The 16293-nt window shown below is 41.4% G+C and overlaps 1 protein-coding gene across 4 annotated transcripts in view; it reads right to left on the reverse strand.

Moving 5' to 3' along the window:
* Positions 1-16293, reverse strand: part of DNAH9 (dynein axonemal heavy chain 9) — a 183189-nt gene that overhangs the window by 24438 nt on the left and 142458 nt on the right. For all 4 annotated transcript variants that reach the window (XM_083487398.1, XM_083487399.1, XM_083487400.1 and 1 more), the window contains 3 exons: positions 10294-10487; positions 5801-5949; positions 2699-2826 (listed from right to left, as the gene is read on the reverse strand). In XM_083487398.1, coding sequence (XP_083343524.1) covers positions 2699-2826; positions 5801-5949; positions 10294-10487 — 471 coding nt within the window. The remainder of the gene's footprint in view (positions 1-2698; positions 2827-5800; positions 5950-10293; positions 10488-16293) is intronic.

Consider the following 16293-nt stretch of genomic DNA (forward strand, 5'->3'; position numbering starts at 1 on the left):
GCATAAGATGAGCCTCCACTTCTTTTGAATTCTCTAAAAGAGGAAATGTATTGGACTAATCTTAAAAAAACAACCTACGTTGACAAGTAAGTGTCCAGTCTCCAGCACCAGCTGCAACATGGGAGTTAGGACCCTACTGTGTATTTGTGAGCAGCATATACACATTCATCTGGTTTGCACATAACTCTAAGCCATTGTTTGTTTAATAAACCATGAGTAAACACAAGCATTCCCACAGACGAACAAACAATCCGTGCTCATTTCTCCAAAATTTGCTTCATTTTACAGCTGCTATTGCCTCATGCCTTTGTAGTTTAGTGAGCATCTGGAGTGTGGTGGTCAAAGAAACCATGGTTAAGGAAGGGTGCTAGGTTCACACATAAGAAAAGCCCTGCTGGGTGAGGCCAAAGGCCCATCTAGTCCAGCATGCTGTTCTCACAGTGGCCAGCTAGATGCTCATAAGCAGAACATGAGTTCAACAGAGTTCTCTGTAATACGAAGCCATAGTTAAAAGAATCCAAGATTCAAATCAATGACTTCAGATTGCTGGCTTTTTTTACTGCCAACAGACCACATAGTTAAATTGGTTTGCACATAATGATTTAATTAATGGTGGTTTAACATTATGTTTAACACTTCCCAGCAAAAGCTGAAGAACCAAGGAAATATGAAGAGAAACTGCAGCCATATAGCAGATACTTTAAGAGAGAACACAAACCTTGAAGAAAGAAAAATAGCTGCCTTGCTGCCACCTGTGTTCAAGGGATCACAATTCCTTGGGCAACTCTAGCCCCTCATAGTTTGGGAAGCCAAATATTAATAGGAAGCAATCTCTCGGCAAATAAAAAAAAACTTTGAATGGTCACATTTACAGGATTCCATTCCTCCTCTCTTCTCAACACCAAGTCAAGCCCAGAACAAACTTTGAAGTAAAACCACAAATCCCCGGCTCAGTGTAATCCAGGTTTAAATCTATCAGTAATCACAACACTGACAGCATATACAGCACCTTTCCATCTCATTTACCATCTCTGCTGAGCCTGCTGGGCTGGAAGAGAAATGCAGTCTGGAAAGTGCACCAGTGATCAAATCATCCACACTTTGCAAACAGGGGAAACAAGGCACGGAGGAGCTGCCTGAGTTCCTCCAACCTGGGCAAACAGCTAGAGAAAGGGATTAGAATTTGCATACTGTTTATCTGGTTACAATTGAATTTATGAAACAAGCTGCCCTTTTAAGGACAGTGAGGCATTTTTTGCAAGAACTAACAATGAGGGTTGGTACCCCCAGGGTACCTTGCATCAGATTCCTCTGACTGCATCAGATTCCCCAGTGGAAGAGCCTGGGCAGGGGAGAGGGCAGGCAGGAAGTAGCTCCATGATGCTGCTAGGCATTTTAGACTGAGCAAAGTATTCTGGAAGCCCTGCATTAAATTAAGTACCCAACTTTTTACACTGTCATATAGCAGCTGGGTCCCATGTATGTCATGCGACCAGGCATCCATGAACACCAGCAAAATGTGCATTCTTTAACTACTGCACCTCTGGTGCTTAATGGGTAGGGAAATGCAAAGTTTTCTGTGGGTGAGAATCTGGTTTGAAGGGGGTATTTTGTCCAGGAAGAGAATCCTGCTGCGAGTATCTTGCCTAAGACACCTTTCAAACATTGTCAAAATACTGTTAATTGGCAAGCTGTCCTTGCAGTTGTTGGGCAAAAATGACTGATTTTGCCTTTGGCTTTTACTTTAAAAAGCCGAGACATTCGAATGAATTGGCACCTTCAAGTGAGCAGCGGAAAGCTCAGGAAAAGGTGGCAACTCGTTTTGGAGTAGTGCAAGTGTAGAAATTGGTACTTGTAAGAGAATTCGACATCCTGAGCAAGTGTCTACCCTCTAGAGCTCTGGAAATAAGTGGCATCGCCTGACTAAACACGAAGAGCTGGAGAGGCTGTGGAGCAGGGTTTCCAGTTGCCAGAGGATGGGGCTTCAGGGCTACACACCTTATTGCTGCTCCCCATGCCCAGCAAGAACAGCAGCTATGAAAAATAAGTATAGATATGCAAATGAGCTCAATTTGCATACAGATATTGCAAACTCCGTATTTTCTTGGTGCGCAATTTAAGGCCATGCTGGCACAGGTGGGTGTGGGTGTGGGTCTTACACAGTGCACACAGCAGTGGCCATTAGGACTTGCAACCCTTGAACTGACAACAGGCACATCTGTCTATAACAAAACTGAATTCTGCAGTAAGCATTTAGGGCAAGCCTGAGGAACCTACAGCCCCTCCAGAGGTTGTTGGATTCCAACTCACTTTAGCCCCAAGACAGCATGGCCTATGATGGGGAATGATGTACTTTGCATTTCAACAACATCTGGAGGACCACAAGGACCAGGTTTACAGAACATGAAACAAACACACACCTTGGTACTGTGCTCAAAGGGTCAGCTGTGCACCCATGAGAGATGTCACCAGACATGGTCTTGCTGCCATTTCAGCGAAAACCCACACAAAATCTGCAAGCTGCAACAGTGACTAAGCTCATTGTATTTGGCCTTACTGAGAAGCAGCTGACTTGTCATACTGCCAGCCTGTTCCCTACTTCAAAACCAATCATCAGTTGCTGCTGATTTAACCTGTTTCTGCAGCAGTTGACTCAGAAGCAAGGAGTGGTTTTCCTCAAAAGAAAGAGAGATTATACCTGCAAGATAACCCAATGTCCCTCTGCTGCAGCAAGGTCCAAGGCTTTCTCAGCCACTACCTCCTGGCCTTGTCCAAGCGACACATTGTGGAAATTCCTGTTGTTAAAGGTGTAGCCAAGTTTCTTCCCTGAAAGAGGAAAGTAAGTTTTTTCAGCACAATGAAGCACACAGCATCACAGCTTGATCTCAGGGTGCTTCTTGATGGACGTTTATGGTAGAATCAGTGCTACTCATGTGCACAAGTTTCTTGCACCATCTACAGTGGAGCCTCGCAAGACGAAATTAATCCCTTCCGCGAGTCTCTTCGTCTTGCAGTTTTTTCGTCTTGCGAAGCACAGCTATTAGCGGCTTAGCGGCTTAGCAGCTATTAACGGCTTAGCGGCTTAGCGGCTATTAACAGCTTAGCGGCTATAAGAAAAAGGAAACAAACTCGCAAGAACTCACAAGACGTTTCGTCTTGCGAAGCAAGCCCATAGGGAAATTCGTCTTGCGGAACGACTCAAAACGTATTTCGTCTTGCGAGGCATTCGTCTTGCGAGGTACCACTGTACGTGACATCATCATCACATTATCAGCCCTTCCTTTTCTTACGTTTAACCTAGGATTTCATGTTACCATGGAAAATCCAGTAAGTAAAAATAACCCAATTAGCATCCACAGTCACCATTGGTGTAGAAGCTAGTCCGTATTTTTTTTCCTTTAGAAGTTTGTGGTGTGTGGGGGCATGTTTCTGTGGGTTTCCTTTATTGCCACACCCCAACTTCCACATGCTCCCCATCTGAGCATTGTGCGCATGCGTATTTCCACTGATTGCCAAAGGCATGCTGTTATTTCAACAACCCAGTTTGGAGAAGCTATGCGCACATGTGGGGCACTACTTTGAGGACCAAGAACATAACAGTTGTTGGGACTTTACATTTTTAATAGTGAGGTATTATGCAAAACCTCTCATCTTTATCATAATTTCAGCACAGCTAAATGTAAGCCTTGCACAATACCTTGGTATTAAAACATATTTTTTTTAACAAAACCAAAGGGATGTGGATGTTACCCCACTCCCAAATACACACAAACATACACAGGAAGGATGGGTGGGGGAATTAAAAGTGTGTGGGCATTACAGAAATGTTTGTGTGAATGTCCAGAACAGGAAAATGTAATCAAGGGCTCGGAAGAAGTCATTCAGGGGAAGAGCCAGAACACACAGCATGGAAACATTCTATCAATGGCTGCCCATTGATGTGGATGGGAAACAATGGTTATAGCTATGGAACTGTACATGTGGACTCTTGTGTGCCAGTTGCACACACAGAAAAATCAAGTCTGAATGACCTATTTGCAACATATCAACCCTTGTCTGGAAGAACCCTCAAACTTCATCTTAAAAAGCCATAGTACCTACAAAAGCACACACACCTGCCCAGGGTCCCATGCAGGGTACATAGGGGGCTAGGGCTGTTAAAAGCACCCAAGTCACTTTCTGTTATCTTCTGCTTAACTTAAGAACCTTACTTTAGGTGAGCTGGTGGAATGGAAGAATCCCATTAGCTATAAAAGGTAGGGAAGGTAGCTGAAAGAGCACTGCTCTGTAAACATATGCTGTAGCCAGCCACATATTTAAGGTTTGCTCTTCAAGCTATCATCAAGATGGGCAGGAAAGAGCAGCACCCACACATACCCATGATATATATAGTCTGTGGCAACCCAATCAACGTGCATTAGGATCCTGAGATTGAAATGACAAACAGCTAAATTTCTCTTTTGTAGTTGAATAATAAACGCTCCCATCAAAATCAAACTCTTAAGTGTGGATCTACACTGTACCTGGGAAATAATGGGAATGTGCCATAGGGCATTTTCACACATAAAACAGACAACTGCAAGGATTTGTAATGCAAACCTATTTGTATGCTGAGCATTCTGATTTGCATATGCAAACACCTAAGGCAGAGTTCTGGCACCACTGCCTGGCACAGAAACTGTGCTTTTCCTCTCTCAAAGGCACTGAAGTTGCAAGTTGAATAAACAACAGAGATAAAAGGAAGGATTACAATACTCATGGTTATGAATATGGCACCGAAATGCTGTGTGTTTTGCACACTCACAGGCTGTTATATCCAAGGTCTGTTGATAAAATCCCTTCCCTCAAGTCTCCAAACTGGGCCTTTAGGACTGGATAAAATCCTTTTCTCCAGTTCATTGCATGAAAATAATCATGCTTCATACACTTCATAGGGATGGACATGAATCTGAAGCAAAGATGCCAATCATGTGAAGACCCCTGCTTGAACTAAATCTGAGGTGGGCACAGTCTACTCCTGCTTCAGTTCTGCTTGCAATCTGCAGCCCTTTAAATTGGCTTATGCTATAAATCGATCAAGAAGACATCTGGATCCATTTGTAATTGAGGCGATTTGAAGGACAATTTCAACACAAGCTTGTCCAAGTGGCTACTAGAGCAGCTGGGAGACATGGAAGCTGGAAGGAACAACTTGGAAGGGATGCAGTTCAGTGACAGAGCACATGTTTTTCATGCAGAAGGAACAATTCCCAGCATCTCCAGGTAAGGCTGGGAGAGACACCTGCCTGAAATCCTGGAGAGCCACTGTCAATCATTGTAGGCAAAAGTGAGCTAGATGGACCAAAGGTCTGAGTCAGCATAAGGCAGCTTCCTAGGTTCCTATGGAAGCCAGACTGCTGTGCTTTAGTGTCTATCAGGTGGAGGAAGTCCAAAGTGTAGTAAATGCCAGCATGTTGAGAAGATCTGGTAGAGGTAAACTAGTCCAACAAGAGATATTCCCTGCTTGACTGGGTCATAACTAAGAAGAGCAGAAAGTAAGAAAGACCTTAAGGAAAGGAGAGGGAGATGAAATAAAGAGGAAATGAAAGTGTGAGCTTTAAGTTTCTACAGGAGTGCTGCTAAAACTTTCCTTCTTCTATGCAAGCCAAACAAGCAGACCCTGCCTGCTGCCAAGGGGAGATGGTTTCCCAAGAGTAAAGTCTGCCCCACCAGAGAAGGCTTCCTTCTTTCCCTGCTGTAGTTTGCACATTGCCATGGGTATGGTTTAACTGATGCAATTTCACTGACACAATTTATTTACCAAGCTTCTCTACATCCTTCAGGGGGTCAACTCCAGGTGAGAGGATAAAGAACATTGGGGTTGCAGGTCCAGACTCCTCAAATGATGTTGCAAAATCCAGAGATCTTCCTGCCACGTATTTATTCCCAAGCTTTTCTTCCACAAAATCTCTGTTGGAAGAAATTGCTGAACCTATTAATATTCAGGAAATACAATGCATTTATAAAATAGTGTGCTCTTTGACTTAATCAGAATTCATCTATATGGCCTGGGGATTTATTATCTTAGACTAAGTCTCAGAATGGAAAGAGAGAGACAGAGAATACACGGAGTAATAATGATGGCTCAGGAGCAACCCCAGACTTCAAGCATTCAGGTGGATAGTCTCTTCTGAAGGAGAGAATTATTATTCTTTATTAAATTTGTATACAGCCCTTGATCCAAAGATCACAGGGCAGTTTACAACATGAAAACACAAAATACATAATAAAACTAAACCAAAACAAACCAATAACTTCCCCCTCCCTACAGACACATTTAAAAAGCCATAGAATGTTAATCAGCCAAACAGCTGGTTGAAGAGAAACATTTTTGCCTGGCGCCTAAAGTTATGTAAGGACGGTGCCAGGTAAGCCTCCCTGCAGAGAGCATTCCACAAATGGAGAGCCATCACAGAAAAGGCCCGTTCCTATGTTGCCACCTTCTAGACCTCTCGTGGGAGAGGCACCCAAAGAAAGGCCTCAGATGATAATTGCAGGGTCTGGGTCAGTTTCTATGGGGAGAGGTGGCCCTTGAGGTATTGCAGTCATATGCCATTAAGGCTTTACAGGTCAAAACCAGCACTTTGAATTGGGCCCGGAAACGAATTAGCAGCCAGTGAAGTTGGGTCAGGATTGGTGTAACATGCTCAAACCCATTTGTCCTAGTGAGCGATCTGGCCACCGAATTCTGCACCAGTTGGAGTTTCTGAACCGTCTACAGCTCATGGTTAGTGAGAAGAGCCCCAGTCTGAATGACATGAGCCCCAGTTTGGATGACATGTTAAGTCAAATGATGGCTTAGCTCAGCACAGTAGCAAGAAAGATTGGGGAGGAGCAAAGAGGATGCACATTCCTCTCCAGGATCCTGCATGTTCAAATATTTTCACTAAACCATAGTTTATCTTAATGTGTTGTGCAAACCAGTCCACCCTTTTGTTTAGTATGCTTAGCTCGTCTGTGCATCTCTCCTCCCTTTCACTGTGCAATAAAAATCTCCACAAGATGTTTTAAAGAAAACATGGCCAATTTGGATCTTTAGGTGTTTGATACTTTCTCCTGGAACAAAAGTTTAGACTTGATTTTCCAACTTCCAAACTTAGTGATTCCATGATACATGAGTGCAAATTTAATTTTTTGTTCTTTGCTGGGATCATGTAGCTGCTGAAAGTCAAATCAGAACCTTCAAGCCCATGGACATTATCAAATGTCACTCAGCAGAAGACTCAGATGTTGAGCAACAAACAAGTCCTGATGGAGCAAAAGACCTTTTGCTTTATTTGAAGTACTTGTACTACTTTTACATGCCTGCCTGAAGTTTACATCTCCTCAGTCTGCTTCACTAAATAACTTATAAAGACATTAACAACCAGTCGCATCAGCTAAACTTTATTTATTTTTTTCTTTAAGAGAAATAGCAAGCACAATTTACTAATTGAAATAGCAATGAATTATGGAGTTTGTTTCTGCTAGAATGGTTTATTCTTAAAACTTGAGAGACAGGGGGCAGGTGTCTTGCACTAGGATGTGTTAAAATGCATGAGGCTGATATTAATGAAGTCACCAAGAGCTGTTGTTCTTCTCCTTGGATAGGCAGCATTTGTCTCTCTCTTTATGACAAAATTGATTGCACACAACAATGTTTTCTAATGAAGAAATATAAAGCAAAGCCTTAAGAGAATGGCAGAAGTTAAAGTGTTTTGTAGCAGGCAAAGAGTTGGAAATAAATGATAAAAGCAGCAATTTATTATAAATGTTAAAAGATTGTCTCCCCTTTGCTCTTTTGCCCAAAGGATGGTTCGCATTGTATTAAGCATCCCACAAAGAGTTTTAAAGCATTATAAAGCATAATGAAACCCAATGATAAAAGGCGAAACAACTGATTAATTAAACGCAACAATAAAAGGCAAAATAATAAATTACAACATAAAAGTTGTTGCAGTTGTGGTTTAATAAAGTGATTGATGGGGATTCGTGTTAACAAAAGCTTAGATTTGATTGGGGGCGGGGAGCAATGGGAGCAGGGGTTTATAATGAAATATCCTCCAAGAGATTTTGGAACTTTGTGATCATTACTATCAAATTATCTCACGCTGTTCCTGTATAAGACTGCCTGGCTTCCCATCAAGCACGGGTACTTTTATGAAGTCAAGATTTGATGCAAAATAGCCTATAAGTCTATTTTGGGACGCGGGTGGCGCTGTGGGTAAAAGCCTCAGCGCCTAGGGCTTGCCGATCGAAAGGTCGGCGGTTCGAATCCCTGCGGCGGGGTGCGCTCCCGTTGCTCGGTCCCAGCGCCTGCCAACCTAGCAGTTCGAAAGCACCCCCGGGTGCAAGTAGATAAATAGGGACCGCTTACTAGCGGGAAGGTAAACAGTGTTTCCGTGTGCGTGACCCGGAAGTGTCTCCGGACAGCGCTGGCCCCCGGCCTCTAGAGTGAGATGGGCGCACAACCCTAGAGTCTGTCAAGACTGGCCCGTACGGGCAGGGGTACCTTTACCTTTACCTTAGCCTATAAGTCAAACATAGTCTATGCTATTCTACCATTCTATGCTATTCTACCAACTTAAAAAACAAACAAACAGGAAAGTCAAAGTTAATGGAAAATTTGCTTGCTTGTTTTCTGTCACGTTGCAAGGAAGAGCAATAGGGCTGCAAGTGTGGCCAAAAGATGTATTCTTTACTACCCTGGTTTGTTTGAAAGCTGTTAGCCAGCAGTGAGGAAACTCCAGTCTGGAACCCACATTAGGCCTGGTAGAGATCTGAACTAGGCTTGTGAGGCAAGCTATTTCTGGAGCTCGTGTCGCTAATTGCTGATACTGCGTGTCTACGGGAGATTGATGGACGTCCGGAGGCGACGTGGGGCCATGGTGGACTTTGTCTCCCTGGCAGCATCCCAACATCCTCTTTTTCTCTTCTTCTTCTTTTCTTTTTCTTTTCTCTCTTTTTTGGTTTCTTTCCTAGATGTCTTATATTAGTTTGGCTTTTATTGTTTTTATGTTGGAAATTTTCAATAAAAATGATTATAAAAAATTATTTAAAAATTATCAGATTTATCAGCTGATTGGCACTGACAATACACCTTCAAAGAAATTCGCTCTCTACACCAGTTACCACAGACAAGGATCTTCTTTGAAGATGTTGCCTGATGTCATAATCCCATCAAGTGATTGATAGCTGTCCCCCACCTGTCATATTTGGTTCACCCCTTCTGTTAACCATCATTTCCTGGTCTGGATGAAATGGGCTAATCTAGGTAATGGAGGACTTCCTGGTTTGTTTGCTCCCAAAGGATGGAGGTGTGTATGTCCCAAATGTTTGTTTCTGTCTCTGTTTATTAAGTCAAGATACAATCTTCGAACTCACTCATAAGCAGCTTTCAGGGAGTACAGAACTCTCTTTTAAACAGAAACAATGCAGAACAAAAACCATGCAGTTACGAAGTACACTACAATAAAACTAGGGTGAAAGCACTGATCAAGAACTTAGAGTGGCTAACAATGTTTGATTTCAGTTTATTATCCTGAGCAAACTTTTTATTACCAAGGATAATTTTAGCAGATTGCACACACTTATCTATCTCCCATACAAATCAGTCATTCACAATGAATCGTTTTGAGCCCCCCATTATGAAATTATATCTTGTTTTATACTTGAAAATGACAATTATTTAATCTTACATTCAAATATCAATCTGAAATCATGTTTTATTTTGTGTCATGTCAGGTAATTTGAGTATTAAAAAAACTTTAATTCAGACTGGCTTTTCCAATTTATTTATTTGAAAGTTTTGGGGTGTTTTGAGACCCCTTTAATTTGCAATACAAAGAGGTTATGCATGTACCCAGGGTTGGATGTGCTGAGTTCCAATTTATGGACAAATGCCCAAAAGGTAATGTCTGAAAGATGGGCAGAAATTTTATTTGAAGTGGGTGAAAGGAGACAGGCTGAAACACCAGGATAGATTGTGCATCATCAGCATTCTGTAGATGGCAATCAATGTTGAAAGTGGTTGAGGTTAAATGGACATCACTGATTGATTCTGTTCTGATTAAGTGGAGAGTAGAAAGAATGGGAAGAAACTGCACTGTAGAATTAAGCAAGCTGCACTCTAAGCCAGGAATATAGATATACATGAAAACATTGAAGCATTTGTTCTGTGACATGGCTGGTGCTTCTTGGACACACTATTGAAAGGTTTAGTTTTTCATGTTACTCGACAATGCTTGACTCAGTCACCGTGTGTACAGCACTTACCTGACAGCATATGTCATGCGGTCAGGACGTATGGCTCTCATCATACACAGCTGCTGCAAGGCAGACTTATTCTTCCATTCCTGAGGAAACCTTTCCTTTTCAGGGCATTCAGACTCCACGAACTTTTTCCAGCGTTTGGCAGAACCCTCAATATCCCGGTCCAAGTTGCGGAATTGTTCCATGGAAGACAGTGCCTGGAAGAAGAGAGGTGGCCATTACTTAGAATGGGAAGCCCCACATGGATGGTACTTCCTGGAGCTGCTTCCTGAAAATTTAAGTGCCAGGAGCCCTTCCAAGGCCGGCACTATCTTTATTTTTCATTAACATATTTATTGAAACCTATTCATAGATATACAAAAATGTATACCCATTACCTAGTTATCTTTTTATAATATACTAAGATAAAGCAGCTACTTAGTCTAAAAAAGAACAATGTTGAAAGAAGGAAGGAAGGAAGGAAGGAAGGAAGGAAGGAAGGAAGGAAGGAAGGAAGGAAGGAAGGAAGGAAAAGGGGAGCCCTCCCCCCAAAAAAGAAAGGAAAAAAGAAAGGAAAAAGACTAAAGAAAGATAGAAAAGAGTAAAAGGACTGTCAGCTCTCTGCCTGCAGCTACATATAACACTCATTCCTTAAAATCCAACTATTCTGTCTTCCATAAACCAGTATTTTTTTCAATCTTCAAATCCCCAAATCACAAGTTCATTTTCACAAAAGGTCCATAAGAAATTTCCAGTCCTGAACAAATGTCAGTAATGATTGTTCTCTAATTAAACATGTTACTTTTGCCATCTCAGCCAGATTCAACCAAGGTCAGCACTATCATTCAGCACCTGATTTATATATTTTTAAGTAAGCATCTTACTGCACTTCTTTCTTTCAGGGGAAAAGAGAGTAACTGTGGGTCTCTGACATTTTTTTTAATGCTGCAGAATTTTATGGAATCTCTTTGCAAACTTCCTGTTTCTGTGTTGTTCTCCATAACACCCAGGCTTCCTTGCACTGCTCCTCTGCTACATGGCTTTGGAATTGTGTATCTTTTTGCACAGGGACACTTAGAAATAACACCAAGGCGTGAAACTTTAAAACAACCAACACACTGCTGAATCCTGCCCCGCCCCCGCCCCATCCCTAGGATCCATAGAACCAAAGCATTTCTTGCTTGCTTCCTTTTCCCAAAATGCCCTCTTAATTTATCACTCCACCAGAAGATGTGAAATGGATTAAACTACAATCAGGCTAAGCCAAAGGAATGAATCCTTCAAAAATATGACAGACATGTGGATCCAAGCCAAGACTATATGAAAATGAAGTGTTTGGTAATAATGGTGGTCACCATAAGAAATACTGGAGAATGCAGCATTGGTGAACCCCCCATATATGTGAACACAAGCAATTGTTTGTGTTCTAGAATCTGAACATTTTCTGGCCTGCCAAGAACCTTGTAAATAAACACCTATCCACAACTTTCCATTAATCAGCAGTGGGAGATCAGAACAGCTACATGGTCTTATTTATGTTAGTTCTGGATCACTGTATTCTGCATAAAATGTGATCAGGACAGACAACTAGTACTTCTCAGGTGTTCATACACTGTAATCTGCCTCTGCGTTTATAACTTAAGAATATAGCATGGAAGGATCAGGATGAAGAATCTAACCCCACCCCTCTCCAGTATCCTTGCAGCTCTTCAAAGCTGACAGCTAGGAAAGAATATTGACATGGAGTGCTAAGACAACATCATCAAGCTAGAATGTAATGGGGCTCATACTGATGGAAAACTATTCCATTTGGGAAGCAAGCTGTTAACTCAAAGGATTGGTATAAACAATGAATTATTTGCTTTCCTCCAGACTACATTTTGTTTTATATAATTCGTTTGCTGGAGTTGGCTCTTTGTTTGGCTGCATTAACTGAATTATTCAACTCATGAGCACAAGTCTAATGAAAGTAAAAAGAAAGCCATGATGGGTATGTAAAACTTCAATCAGCATGTCACGCAAGAGCTACATTTTAATCACCCTTATTACTATTATAACGTCTGACAAGCTCACTAAGTCTGCCCACGCCAATCATTTCTTGGATTATCTTCCTACAATGCAATTTCTTTTACAGAAATCTAGAGCATAATTAATTTATATGATACTTTGAAGACATGTCCATGCCCCCATTCTAGACTATCAGCCCCGTCAACGAGCCACTGGTGAGTCTTAAAAGCTATGGCTCTAACTCTGCAACAGGAATTCAATGAGACTTCTACTGAATTCCTGAGAGGCATATAAGTGATCTGATCTCAATAAAACCAGTCATCTCTAAAGGATTTCACTTGTCCATGATTGGTAGGCAGCCTTAAGGGGGATGGGATGGTTAGGCAAATACATTCCCTCTCTCACTGAAACTAGTTGATCCACTTCCAGGTAATCAAGGGATGGTTGTGCTCCTGACTGAAATAACACTTCCCATCTGACCTGTTTTTACCTGCTACCAATAAGTATGTGCCTTGTTACGTACCTAGGACCAAGCTAAAACACTGATGGCCTGCAGTTGTAAAGCTAAACCAAAAAAACAACAACACTCAGGGTACAGTTCACATCTTTTCATATAATTTCACTTAAATTTAGGTTCCTCCATTAAATAGTTACACTAAGTATTGGCTCTTAATGTTGCTCAGGGCAACACAAAGATGTTGTGAAACAGGAAGATAGATCAGGATGTACTGGTAGATCACCAAGTGATTTGCAGTAGATCTGCAACCGATTATTACTCCAACCTGTTTAAAAATAGTGTCAAGAAAAGGCTTCCCGCTCTTCTAAATTAGGCTGAAATGAAGGAAGTTGGGTAGGTGGGACTAGGAGCAGATTTTCTATGACAGGATTGAGAGTTCAGTTTGGATTCTGAAAATTTGTACTTGTGTACTCAGAGGTACCCTGTTCCTTAACTCCAAGTGGTGTTCACTCTACCATCTTGTAACACAGTGGAGTTACTACTACTACTACTACTACTACTACTACTACTACTACTAGAATTTGCAAACTGCCCTTCATCTATAGATCTCAGGGCAGAGTGGCTTTTTTGGTGTATTTCACAGATATTTCGCCCCTAGCTTTCGTATCAGAACACCTTTAATTTGTTTCTGCTTTGTACATTGACAGGGTGGGGATGTCTTTATCCTATGCGAACTTGTTCACATCTTAGCTGCAGGCAGATCAAGAATGACTTAAGGACTCCAATCAGTGTGAAGCTGGTTTGAGAAATGACACATCAAACAGTAGTATCTTATAACAAAGCACGGGAGGATGCATATGCATTTTGGATAATGTCAACTGAACTTTATCCAGCTCAGGAAACACAGTGAGTGCACAGCAAACACAAGCATGAACAAAGCCTAAGAGTACAACTATTTCACCTGGCCCTAGCTGGGGGACCTTTGAATTCTAGTAAAAAAACATGGAATAGATCCTACAAATCTACCACTGCCCACCGCTGTTCTAAAAAGGATCTAGATTTTCAAAATGGGAGGGATTCAGTTGTGACACTGATACCACACTAATATTTTAAACATGGGTACTCAAGTAAACTGTAGGCCAGTCTTATCAGACCATCTTGATCAAAAGATTGTGACAGCATTAGCAAAAAATATCATTGTGCATTGCATATATTCAGCAGATTGTGTCAAACTCAATCGTCAACAAGAATAGAAACTTAACAGAACTACAAAGTACATAGGGCGGGAGAAAGAAGGGCCTTTGTCAAGGAAATACTGGTTTTTTCTTCAATGCGAAATACATGAATTGCTATTTTATCTTTTAGCCACACACACAATCTTATCATCTGCATTCTGCAAAATTATAAATACAACATTAATATGCATCTTTGTCTCTGCAGCCGTTCTCCTCTTGAAAGCTGAATCCACTATTTAGAGCTCATTATTCAACACCACGTTTATTAAACAATGCCTTTTTAGTTGCTTTTTCATATCTACATAATGAATATTCTTCCTCTTCAGAAATAGAAGATGAAAATGATTGGGCTTGGGGAGGGGGCTAGGGTGGAAAGATTAATCCAAGCTAGCCAGGTGTATCCTCAACTCATAACAAGCAGCTTCTCTCTTCTTGGCTGAGCCATTTACATTCAGAAAAGAAAGCATAACAGAAATGAAGAAAGGGCCATAGCTCAGTGGCAGAGCACATGCTTTTCGTGCAAAGGGTATTTCGTTCTTTAAGTCTTTAGCTGGGGAAGGGTTCATGCCTGAAATCCTGAAGAGCTGCTGCAAGTCAGAGTAGACAATATTGAGTTAGGTGGACCACTCATCTGAATTTCTATAAAGACAGCCCACACTACATGGGAAAACTCAAGAGTTGGGAACTGGGTCTTTCTGTCAAGGAATTCAGGTGTCTGGGAGCAAAACTGATAAGGGAGTCATAATAAGATGTGGGGGGATAAGGATTAAGATACATTGGGGCCCTGGCAGGGTCACAAATGGAAACCATGGGTGCCTTACCTGTGGCAGGAAGAATAAAGAAAAGAAGCTACACATTGCAAACATGTTTGATGTTAACTTGTTGGTTCTTTGTTTGGGGAGGGAAAAGGGAGGGCAATGCTTTCAAGAGCTGTGGCAGACCAGATATAACAAACAGACTTGCCACTCACTTTCTACTTGTTGCATAACCTTAAACTCTTAAGAAAAGATGATTTCTCATTATATCCTCCACTGTAGAATAAATTGGAATCTGAAGAAGGTAGCAATAGCAGGTATTCGTACACTCTCAGTACTACATTTATTACTGTGTAGAAAAATGGCAGCATTGGTGGTTGAAGGCTCCAAAGAGCTCTCCACCATGAAGCTGGTTTAGCTTTTTGCCTTTTCAGTTCATCAACAACAACCCTAGGTGAAACATCTCTCTCTCTCTCTCTCTCTCTCTCTCTCTCATTAGTGGGTAAAGGACTTGAGAGATTTCTGCTCAGAAACATGTATTTAAAGCTTCCAGTCACACATTGCAAACATCAATGTGATTTTTTAAAAAAGAAAAGAAAGCCAGCTACATTATTTTATTTATTTTTTACTGGCCCTTAATTGAAGTCCCAGGGTGGGTTACAACATGATAAAAAGAATATAGTAAACAGTAAACAAAGCAACTAATAAAATCCTGTGCAGAAAGTGAGCAATCACTGCATGTTCCCCAACGTGTGGATAAATCAGAGATCCCCTTCATGGTCCAGACTATGACACACAGAGAAATATGAAGCAGAGAAGGCACGGAGGTGGAGAAATACAACAGCAGTTCTGAAATCTGCAGCAACGACAAAATCCCTACCCTAAAAAACTAAGCATGGCAGGAACCCATCATAGCTTAGGGCTGCTGTGGAAGACATGAGAGAAAGGAACGTCCTTCAAGCAAGGAATAAGATTATCAGAGCCACACCTCATAGAAGACAATCTGGTAACAAGCCCTTGCAGAGTGTTATGGAACTCATCACCTGAGACGCAACTTTACTTCCCACATTTTTGCTGGCTATAACATAAAATACAAACTACAGTGTGTGTGAATGAGAAGCTTTATGTACAGTACTCAAGCCAATAAAAAATTATAAAACCAATAAAAATTTAAATATAAAAACCCAAAGCTGGCTTCTACTGCATAACTAAAACATATTTTAAAGTTGTCTAAAATGAAAGACTGGCCTGTCTAAATTTCTGCTCAACCAAAGATTAATGGACTAGGTGTGTTTGTTCTCCCAAACAACTTTTTGGGGAAATATGAGTGAGGCTATTTTAGTCTCAGAGTTTTAGCAACTTTCTTCGAACAGGGCAGCCCTAAGCAGAGAGAGCTAAGCAGCCTGAACGCATCCAACCTGAATCACAGTGACAACTTGGCAGGAGCTCAAATCCCCCACAGAATGCAGCAGGGTGTGTAAACCACCTCCTCCTTCACATTTGATTTCTTAAAAAATACTTTATAAACTGCTAGGGAATTATATGTGAGTAAGAAGAAGAGAAGGAAGAG

Source organism: Podarcis liolepis (genome assembly GCF_965112155.1).
Source record: "Podarcis liolepis genome assembly, chromosome: 2".
Taxonomy (NCBI): domain Eukaryota; kingdom Metazoa; phylum Chordata; class Lepidosauria; order Squamata; family Lacertidae; genus Podarcis; species Podarcis liolepis.